Source organism: Cucurbita pepo, chromosome LG10 (genome assembly GCF_002806865.2).
Source record: "Cucurbita pepo subsp. pepo cultivar mu-cu-16 chromosome LG10, ASM280686v2, whole genome shotgun sequence".
In the NCBI taxonomy this organism is placed as follows: domain Eukaryota; kingdom Viridiplantae; phylum Streptophyta; class Magnoliopsida; order Cucurbitales; family Cucurbitaceae; genus Cucurbita; species Cucurbita pepo.
In genome coordinates, this window is record NC_036647.1 from 6,673,898 (window position 1) to 6,685,316 (window position 11,419).

The following is an 11,419-nucleotide window of genomic DNA, read 5'->3' on the forward strand; positions in this document are numbered from 1 at the left end:
AGTCGCATGCCACGTTGGTCATTAGACAAACGTTGTACGTCACCTACACCATGAATCATTACTGCCATTCTGTTTGTCGACCCACATTGTTCGAGGAAGGACAATCACGAGTCTCCTTTGTTGCTATTGCATCACCAGCCACCAGACGCACCGCCGTCCCATGCGTGCACTTTTGATATTTATGTTCACCGTGATATCATGTTAGTCTTTCCTTTTTTTGAGGTGTTCAGTGATGTGTAATGTGTTTGTTCCCGACCAATTCAGGCCTAAGGGGTACGTATACAAGCTCGCCTGGTGGGGCGCATGTGCGCATACTTGGGTCATGTGGAGAAGTACCATACATCCAACCTTATCCGAAACTGGAAAGAGCCTAAGGTCATGTTATGGTTTCTAAACGATAGATTTCATTCATGTCTTGTGTGTGATTGCATTACTAACCAGAATAGTGGGGTGACTTGAGTATTTCTTAAAATACTAAGTCATGTGCTACCTTATATTTTTCAGGTAAAGGTAAGGGTCCCATGCACAGATGATGATGAACACTAAAAAGGCCATGGAAGCCACAATAGGGCTTGATAGGGCAGAAGATCGCACTGAATTCCAATTAGTAGTTGATAGGTGTTTTTAATGCAGTTTGTTTTATATCTAAAACTATGTTATGTTTAATTTCGTGTTTTGAACGGAATATGCAAGTCCATGGCTTTATTTTAAAGGTATTTATTATGAATTTTTGCATATGTGATTAAAGCATGTATGGGATGACGTCAGTTAAGAAAATTAGGAGCGTTACATTTGGTATCAGAGCCCTAGGTTTTAGATCGTGTAGATCGGCCTATGATGTAAAAGCTCAAAGATGACAATACCCTCTAGTGGTGGGCTAAGGTTGTTACAAATGATATTAGAGTCAAACACTAGACAGTGTGCAAGCGAGGAAGCTAGGCTCCAAGGAAGTAGATTGTAAGATCTCATATCGGTTGGAGAGGGAACAAACCATTCCTAGAAACATCTCCCTAATATACGCGTTTTAAAACCTGGGCCCCCGAAGGGGTGCATTGTGAGATCTCACATCCGTTGTAGAGGGAACAAATCATTCTTATAAGAGTATGAAAACATCTCTCTAATAGACACGTTTTAAAATGTGGGCCTTCAAGAGAGTAGATGATGAGATCCCACTTCGGCTATAGAGGGAACAATGCATTCCTTCGGAGGGTATAGAAACATTCACATAATAGATGTGTTTTAATATATGTATATATGGGTATATGTGTATATGTGTATATATGTGTATATATGTGTATATATGTATATATATATATCTGTATATATATATATATATATATATATATATATATATATATATATATATATATATATATATGTGTGTGTGTGTGTGTATATATATGTATATATGTGTATATATGTGTATATATGTGTATATATCTGTATATATATGTATATATGTGTGTATATATGTGTGTATATATGTATATATATTAATTAGATCTTAAGCTCTTTGTTCTTCTAGAATTCCGAGTTTCATATCATTGTTTCTCTAATTTTGGCCTAAAAGTCGAGGTTTCTTCTCTTCTCCATGAACTCAATTTTCTTACCGTTCTTTATAGCTTATTTTAATGAGCCAAAATTCACGGTACCATTTTTTACTAAGTGTAACAAAAACACAAAAAAAAATTGTCAAAAAAAGTTTTGACATATTTGGAAGAAATAAAACTAATAAGTGATTCACATATTCACTTATTAAAACTTCCAAAACATAGAAATTAACATAAAAGAAGAACATATCGATAGAAGAGAGACTAATCTAAGCCTAGCAAATTCTATAAATCAAAATATCATTAATCAAGAGGTCAGATTTTCGAATATTCACGCTAAGGAGAGAGATATAGAGAGAGAGGATTATTCCGAGGAGTATCCAGTTCAGTCATAGCTTATAGCTTTTCCTTTCCATTTAAAGATATAAAGATACAATGCCTTGAGACTTAGTACTAGACGAGATTCATAACAACTTTACTCTATTTTCATGATTGAAGGTGTGGTTTTTTTCCCCTTTTTGTCCCCTTTTTGAATTTTATTACAATGCAATTGTTAGAAAGTGACATAGAAATTGGAGACGAGGAAGATCAGATCAGATCAGATCAGATCAGATCAGATCAGATAGGCAGAACTATAGCTGATAGAAGTTAATGATGGGAGAAGAAGAAGAAGATGAAGATTATCTTCTTAAGAGATTGTATGCTGGCAGTTCTTTCACACTTGAGGTATCTTCGAGTTCAAGCTCACGTTCTAACTGACTTCTGGTAGACTTCAAAACATCCTGAAGATTAAAACCAAAGTTACAGAACATAAGATTAAGGCTTCTTCATTCCAACATCTATACGCTCGAATGCTCGACACTTACGTTGAAATCCATATAGGAAGCGCGCTTGGCAAGCCATTGAGCATCCATCAATTGGAAGGCTATACAGAACAGGTTATCAAATGCCATCTCGTCGTTCTCTAGAAGTTCTAAGAAACGGATCCCAGCCGATGAACTTGGCTTCCCTGCAACAAAATATCACTTATGTCGTTTATTAAGGGCTCAAGATTCTCGACCGAGAATGTTTGAGTGGCACCAACATACTCGAAGTATGCGATTTAACAAAGTCTTCAAATTTGCAAAAATCGAATTTCATCAATCATCTTACCTGATTGGAGATCTAACATTTGCACCAACATAAATGAAATGTTGATACCAGCGACGGCGAATGGATATTCCCACTCAGCTCTCTGACCATCTTTTTTATACAACAATCTATGGAATGACTCCTGTACAGAAATCCAACCGACCATTTCATGGACGAATCACAGATTGTATCTTATCAATTTAGCCAAAAGGAAAAAGATAATATCACTTGGATCTAATTAACACGATTCACAAAGCAGGACCGACTAGCATGCTCATCCAAAGCAAGATATACTTCGCGTTTCTAGCAGTACATATTCAGCATGTCTTGAAGGATGAATTTAAACCATGTGAAAGTAACAGTCGATCGCAATAGGAGGAACGGCCTACAGTATACTTTTCAACTATTTTTAACTCCAAAGCTTCATAAAGTGGCTCCTCACTGAAAGGACTATAAAAACATAATGCTTCTCCTTATCGTGCTTTTAACCACTAAGGAAGTAATTCATTTCCATGGTTCTTGAAGCGACTACAGTAAGGGTAACAGTAATTAAATATTTACATATATTACTATATGCTAATTAAAGGGAATCAGGTATATGAACATAACCGGATAGACAGAGCTTCAAACAAGAATGATAAAAAAAATCATCATATAATGCTATAGAACAATAGTGGAGAAAATATTACAACACGGGAAAAGGAATCAAACCGGATATTTCTGGGCAAAGAAGATAAGGTTTTCCAGTGAAACAAATCCACCACCTCTACAAGAATATTGAAGAATAATAGATATTAACAGAAGAGAGATTAAACAAACGAAGTATTTCTTAGAAAAATAAATAGATTGTACTCACCTAAAATCTGTTGAAGGATCTGTACCTTGCCAACCCATGTCCTTCCAGAGCTCAGATTTAAGAGGTGGAAGCTCCCTGTCTGGATATGCCAACCTCCATAACCTTTTAAGAGCATCCTACAATGCATGGATTCATTTATTTTTCCATATAGAAATGTAGAAGTAAATAGCCAAATCCCTGTCACCATATATAGCTTCTTTTTTTTTTTCCTAATCATCCATTTTAATTGTATTAAAAACTGAAGGTATGAGAAGCTTTGCTATACGAACCAAAGAGAGATACACAAAGTAGTCAGCCTAACATCCAAAAAATGCAGTGTGTTATGAAGTGCACTTTCAGTCTTCAACTAGGGAAAAAATATTTTTAACTGCTTAAAAGCACGCCCTACTGCGAATATTTATGTTTGGGTACAATTTTGAACAAGATTGCGGATGGAAGTATTTTTCAAAGACGCACTGCTAGGTTCTACATCAAAACTTCTGATATAGACACTTAACCTTAATCTCTAGTAAAATCTCTTTACACTCTCTCTTACTAATTTCTCTCTTCACACAAATTCTCTCATTAACTTCTCGTCACACAAATCATCTCGTCAATTACCTTATACATCTCTTGTTAGCTTCTTGTTAAATACCAATCAACCAAAAAGTGTAAGCTAATGGATCATGGTAAATTTAATAATATCAATACTTTTAAACACTCCTTCCCTTGTGGGCTTAAAAGTTTGTAGGAGGTCCAAGCAAGTGGAAATCAATATTCAAAAGAAGAAATGACAATACAGAAGTTTGAACGTAAGACCACTTGCCTAATACCATTTAAAATATCAAGAGAATATTAATGTCTTCTGTTATTCATTGCTGTTATTCGCAATGAAAGACGAGGGTTTCTTACGTACAAGAAAACTCCATTACTGAAAAGTACATAATCTCACTAACAAATAAAAATTACTTCTAATATAATATAGTAAATACAAAAGATTCTTATTTAATTAAAAAATGAAATAACCGACACTTCTCTCCACAAATATTTCTCTTACAAATCCCCCTTAGGCACACCATTTATTATTGGGCTCTCTATACTCACTTTCTCTCCATTATTCCATTTCCCATGCCATTTTAATTATTTTCATTTTCATATTTATTTTTTAATTATTCTTTTATAAGAAACAGAGGAAAAATATACTAAGGAAACAAGAACAAAAAGCAGCAGAAGGATATTGAGGGATAAACCTTTGGAGCTATTGGTTGAGGGTGTTTGGAGTTCTTGGGTTTTGAATTTTCAATTTTGTGGAGCATCTAGATTGAGATTATAATAGAACTTTTGAGAGGTGGAAAGATCAGGTGAAGAAGTTCGGAGGTGGATAGGTTCAATGCCTCCTTGTGGGTGTCAATAACTAAACTTTTTTAATTATGAGTTTGGTCTTGTTCTTTAAGATTGGAGTCCTTTTTTGTAGTTAGGGGCAGGCTCCCTTTTCGGGTTGGGGCTTGTTTTTTTGTGTGCCCTTGTTTATTCTTTCATTTTTTTCCAATGAAAGCAGTTTCTTACACATACAAAAAAAGAAAACAATAAAGTGCCAAGCTACCCAATTCCATAAAATCTTAGCCTTGTTTTAAAAGGAAAACCAATTAGCACCTCAAGAAGTTCCTTCCCAACCATAAGCTTCATAAAATTATAATAGATTCTCTCTTTAATATTTTCAATTATTTTAATTTTAGTCACTTTTCAATTTTGGAAATATTTGTTAAGTAAATATTGATCCTTCAAAGGTTACTTCTAATTAGGTCAAAAAAGCTTTTGAAATATTGTAACCAAACAACAAAATGTTTCAATAGCAAACATTTTTTTATTGAAGAACTTATACAAAGTGCTTATATAAGGGAGACCCCTATTAGGCCATTTACTTTTAATCTGTTTGCACTCATGTGATTTGGTGTTCCGGTAGAGTAAGGGAGTATGTTTTTTTACCTCTTTCTTTGTGTGACGTAGAATGGGGGGAAACGTTGGCCCTCATGAATTGTTTGACTCTCTAAAATTACTTTCAATTGGTATAAAAATATCCGTACCCTTCAAACTTGAGTAAACATATCCCAACTCTTACCAATAATATCCCCCTTGTTTTCCTTAAAAGACGTAATATGATGAAATTTCATCATAACATTAATTCCTTATAATATGAAATTCCATCATAACATTAATTCCTTATAATTACTATGGATCCATGATCAAACATATCTGATATCAGTACACATGGAATAGGCTTGTTCAGAATAACGTAATTTTTGAAGCACCCTTTTCCCCACCTCTCAAACTCCCATTCTAGTTCTCCTCAGGACCACTTTTTCCTTCTTGCATTACTCTAAATTGAACCAGTGCCTTATCGACCTCATGACTAACAGAAGTTACGTATGATATTGGAACTATCAGGCAGGCAGGTCAGACTAACTTGGATATTACCGGACAGAAAATTTTGGTGATTATGTAGAAACAAACATACAAGCACAGACAGAAAACCTCGAAATGGACGAGATATAATAAAGATGAACAGACATGAAAGTTATTTTTCATGAGAGTCGTAGCTGAGTAAGATTGAATAAATCCATGAACCACAAGAAATGGAAATGTTCAAACTAGTAAATTCAATTACCAACAAAGGATTCACTTTGTTATATAAATCTGAGAAGAATTTCATAACTATAGCTTGCAGGAATACTTAAATTTCAAAGCATCAAAAGAAAAGGAGGGTAATAACATGTATATAAAAAAATCCATAAAATTTGAAATCCCATAAAAATGTTGACTTACTTGGTGCTCAACACGAGATCCATCAAAGGGAACTTCCAGCCTCTGCTTTAAATTCCTGAGTCTTTCTTCCTATGTAACAGAGATTTTTAAATTTGTTAACAGATAGTCTACCTTCAAAAAGATGGCAATACAAAAAACCATGGAAGTATATCAAACCATTAAACTTGACAAACTGACACAACAAATGAAAGTGAGTTGATTCACTTAGTTGAATATTAAAGTTGGTTGGAAGTTATATTTTGAAACAAAAAGATTGATAATTTAGACCGACAGCGACTGTAAATTTTAGCAAATTGATAACACTTTTAAGTTATGCAAATCAAGGGTGTAGCCTAAAAGTTTCTCAAAGGGAGAACCCTGTTTTGAGATGGAAATGACATTCGGCAAATTAGAAAAACTGCGAGACAAATGATACATTAAAGACATTGCAGTTTCCACAATATGACGATGTTTATGATTTTTTATTTAAAATCCTTTTTAATGAAAAAAGGAGAGAACAGAATAATTGTGAAATTCGCCACCACCATCAGATCTACAGATTTTTATTTTTGTGAAAGAAGATTTCAACGAGGGCACAAATTATTGTAGAATAGCAATCACATCAAATTCATAGGTAAGAGAAAAAGCCAAGTGAATTTGCTAAAATTATCAATAGAACTAACATAGTACCAGTTTAGACCTTATGTTTGAAATCAGTTAAAGCATAGTTCTCACACACCAGTGTGTAGACTAATAATTGTATCAATTAAGTAAGAAACATCATTCCAATTAGTAACGGGACATCCTAGAAAACTAATATAGAAAATTTTATTAAATCATAATCAGACCTCGGCTAAGAAACTTCTTGCAAAACAGAATTACTTTGATTAAATTGCAATGAAAGTTCAGGAGAATAAGGAATCCAAACTTCATTTACCTGTAGAAGACTAAGAGGTGGAGCCACCCTATGGTTTTTTCCATTGTGCGTGGTCATAGAAAATGGCAAAAGTCGACCAAAGAGTGCTCCAGAACCAAAGACAATGTTTGCTACAAAAATTAAGACAGTATTAGTCGACAATGATCAACATACTCTACCATCGATTCATTTCTCTGGGTTCACCACATCAATTCATTATATAGAAACTATATTCACAAAAATTACACAATATCATTATGAAAGCCACTTGGGTTCCACAAAGGGAAGGAAGTTTGACAAATCTAAGCAATAGAATGTTCGATTAAGACAAATTAATAGCTAAAATGGTTGATGTGTTCCTTAAAACACTAACAAGCATTTTCTAGTATTGAAATATTTTCCTTTTGAAGTTTCCATTTCCTCCATGAAACAGAAATATTTGCTCACAGCCCCCATTCAGTATTATCTAACACGTTCTGTTGTTTCTCAAGAGAAGAGAGCATGAGTGCTACAGCTTGTATCTCTCTTTGGTGCAAGCTGGCTTGAGATTTAACAGGAGAGATGCCTCCAAATACTTCTCCAAGAATATTTTATATCCTTCTTGAGAAAAAAAAAATAGTAACTTGTTTTAAATGGAAACCTGATGCTTCTTCTCCTTCTCCAAAGCCCAAACAGAGAGACCCCAAAGGATAGAGTTTAAAGACCTATAGGTGGCTTATTTCAAAGACTTGCTAACCATTCTTTGAACTAAATTGATAGCCTCAAAAGAAATGATCGAGAACCAAATAGTATTCAAGCCTCATGTCCTATGGTGTACCATCAAACCTGTTCTCTATTTATCCTGTCGAAGTTGAAGCTGCTGACAGTGCTAAAACTGTAGATGTAGTATGCATTCATAACCCAATTGTAAAAACCAAGTTCTCCAAAAAGTTCTGTTCTCCACAATCGTCAGATTGCTATTGTTTCGATTCTCCACTGAATGTTCTGATTTCTCCCACCAAGTTGAAGCACCCCCTTCCTTGCAAGTTTATACTAATAAGCAACTAGTTTACCTGATAATCCTCAACTATATCCATATAGAAGTAGTCAAAGATATTGATATTCTCAACTATTTGAATCAATCAAAGAAGTTTTTGATGAGCAGGTGGTAATCAAAATATGGGGAGGTCTATCTTGATTGGTATTTTTTGACCTCAAGCCATTTATGGGGAAAGTTATTCTCCACCTAACTTATTTCTTCAAAGAAAAATTCCTCCAAATACTCTTTAGTTTCTCCATCTACTACAGCTCTTAGTTGGGATAAACACCTTTCTCCATAGAGACAAAATACATTCCAACCACATTACAGACTTCCCTTTGAGCTCTTTTTATTCCCTCGCTTCCAACCACACTTCTATCCACCCTTTAAGATCAATTACTTCATCCTTAATGTAGGAAAATACGGATGATCTTCAACAGTAGGCATCCTCTCATTGCATCAGCTAGCATCATTACTGAAAGAAATACCTGGACTACTATAATCCAACTAACATAGGAAGTCAAAGGAAAGCCCTAACCTAGTAGAAATATTTTCCAAACTACTTAAAGTTTCCTACTTTATTTCACAATCATGCGTTTTCAATAACTAAGAGAACAGTATTTTCAAAAAAAATATATATATCCCTTCCTACTTGAACACACAATTAGCTCACAGGCACTCAAAACAGTTATATAAAATGTAACATTACATGCTGCAGGAAGAAGGCTATAACATAAAAACAGTACCTTGGTAGTTGCTAGAGCTAAAAGAAGTGTCTACTAACAAAGACCAAAACTGTTGTAGTGTTGGTCCTCATAAAAACTAAAGTAACACAACCACTGCGATAACTTTGACTCTCGAATATTTAAAAATATAAATGTTGATCAAGAGAAGTTACACAAACACAAGGATACACCAGGATTTTTGTGAAGGGATAGCAGGTGATGTGTCCATATGGGATTCTCTAACCATATAAATTATAATATAAATATATGATGCTGTTTAAAAAGGAAGAATCATGAATAATGAGATAAACAAGATAATTTTCAATTTATTGTTTGAACATAAAACATTTTTAAAATCACTGAAGCCGATAAATTCTTTCCCTCCAATTCATGAAAATAATTGAAAGTATGAAATCTTTTTCAGTTCGTTACAAATCTTTCAGCCAAACTATCAGATCCCATGAGTCCGTGACTACAAATTAGTTAAACTAATCTGAATGCTTTATCTTGTATTAACAGAATCCATTCTAAGAAAAGAACTATACCTATCCACTGAGCCCATTGTGCAATCAACTGAGAAAACAAAAGTGTCCAGTGTAGCTGTTGCTTCTTCCGCTCATCGTCCCAAATATCTTCAAGTGTGCGTACCTTTTATAAGAAAAACAACAAAGGAATCAACTGCCAAAGACTGTTAGAGGAAAAATAAACAAAGAACATGATAGCATAAGCACTCAGGACACTTTATAAAGCACAGGATAAGGATAATTCCAACAGGGGAAAAGAGTAAGGAGGCGAAAAAAAGGAATTAAGCTCTAACCTCCGAGCTTCTATCACTATATTCATGGCTGCCAAGCAGAGGCTCACTCAAACCTTCGAAGCCAGAAGCATCATATTTTTCATTTCTTTTCCCATCAACATCACCATGATGGAGCCTCCTCCTCAAAGTTCTTGAAGTCATTAAACAACTTCTTAATCACCCTGCTATATATCAATCAAAAATACCTTCAGTTCCACAATTGATAAACCCCCCCAAATACAAAAGACCCATCATCAAGCACGTGGTAGCATTCTGAGTCTAGTACAGAAGGAACATCGAATTTCATAACTAGAACTTTATATTCCTTAACAATTGAACAGCAAAGCGATACAAAGTGAAAAACAGCTGCTCAAGGACATCGAAAACGGCACAATGTTGAGCTAAACAGAGAAAAATTCACACAGAAATTAATGAGTCACAAATTGAGGCACAGAAACAAACAAGTATTANCAACCGCGAGACCGAAGGGAGAGGGGCGGAGTCTAAACTACCACACTACTACTATAGCACGGGAACTCCACGAGTGTATTAGTTGATTGACTAGACTGAGACTTTCAATCCCTTTCTTTGATAAGAAAAAGAAAATAGCATCTTTATTTCTTTCAGAATCATATAGAATCAATCTTCGCTGAAGATAAGTAGTACGCCCGGTTCACCAGGTTCTACCACTGCAGGGCCCAATCATACTCAAAATCGGAGTTTGATCCTGGCTCAGAAGGAACGCTAGCTATATGCGTAACACATGCAAGTCTAACGTTGTTTTCGGGGAGCTAGGCAGAAGGAAAAGAGGCTCCTAGCTAAAGGTAGCTTGTCTCGCCTTTCGTCAGGGGTGGGAACAGTTGAGAACAAAGTGGCGAACGGGTGCGTAACGCGTGGGAATCTGCCGAACAGTTCGGGCCAAATCCTGAATCAAGCTAAAAAGCGCTGTTTGATGAGCCTGCGTAGTATTAGGTCGTTGGTCAGGTAAAGGCTAATCAAGTCAATGATGTTTAGCTGGTCTTTTCGGATGATCAGCCANAAAACAGCTGCTCAAGGACATCGAAAACGGCACAATGTTGAGCTAAACAGAGAAAAATTCACACAGAAATTAATGAGTCACAAATTGAGGCACAGAAACAAACAAGTATTACCTGAAAACTTGAATTGAAGGGGCGAATCAACCAATCAATCAAAATTCCCCAAAACAAACATAAATCGAAGAGTGTCCCTCACAAAGAAATCCTCAGAAACTGCCCTATTTATTCCGAATTGCGTTGCTTAACAAGGAAGTCGAAGTCAATTGAATTCGAATTGAATAAACACAGGTAATTGCATCCGTCTCGCGCTCGAACTTGTCCTCGAAGAAAACTGCTCTCCTCCTGCTTGAATTTATTTATTGTTCTTGTTTTTTTTTTTTCTTTTTTTTTTTCTTTTATTTGTTATTTGTTATTTGTTATTTGTTATTTGTTATTTGTTATTTGTTATATTATTATTTATTTTATTATTTTTGACAGAAGCTTTTATTACTTTATTATTAATAATTATTAATTATATTTGTTCTTCCTTCGCAATAGGGGCTTTGCTTTTGACTTTATATTTCTTCTAGGAGAGTTTTTGAATTATGGCTTATTTTAATGATAATATAT

At 34.8% G+C, this 11,419-nt stretch overlaps 1 protein-coding gene across 2 annotated transcripts; it reads right to left on the reverse strand.

The window, feature by feature from the left end:
* Positions 1-1,927: 1,927 nt before the first annotated feature.
* Positions 1,928-11,186, reverse strand: LOC111803346 (ELMO domain-containing protein A). 2 transcript variants are annotated; one of them, XM_023687704.1, is made up of 10 exons: positions 10,925-11,186; positions 9,795-9,958; positions 9,523-9,625; positions 7,256-7,365; positions 6,340-6,408; positions 3,538-3,653; positions 3,393-3,447; positions 2,703-2,823; positions 2,417-2,559; positions 1,928-2,332 (listed from the first exon to the last, which is right to left on the reverse strand). In XM_023687704.1, the coding sequence occupies exons 2-10, from the start codon at positions 9,933-9,935 to the stop codon at positions 2,231-2,233; spliced, it is 960 nt and encodes a 319-aa protein (XP_023543472.1). In that variant the 5' UTR covers positions 9,936-9,958; positions 10,925-11,186; the 3' UTR covers positions 1,928-2,230. The 2 variants fall into 2 exon arrangements, with proteins under 2 accessions (XP_023543472.1, XP_023543470.1); XM_023687702.1 differs by having other exon boundaries at positions 9,795-9,955; positions 10,925-11,185.
* Positions 11,187-11,419: the final 233 nt, after the last annotated feature.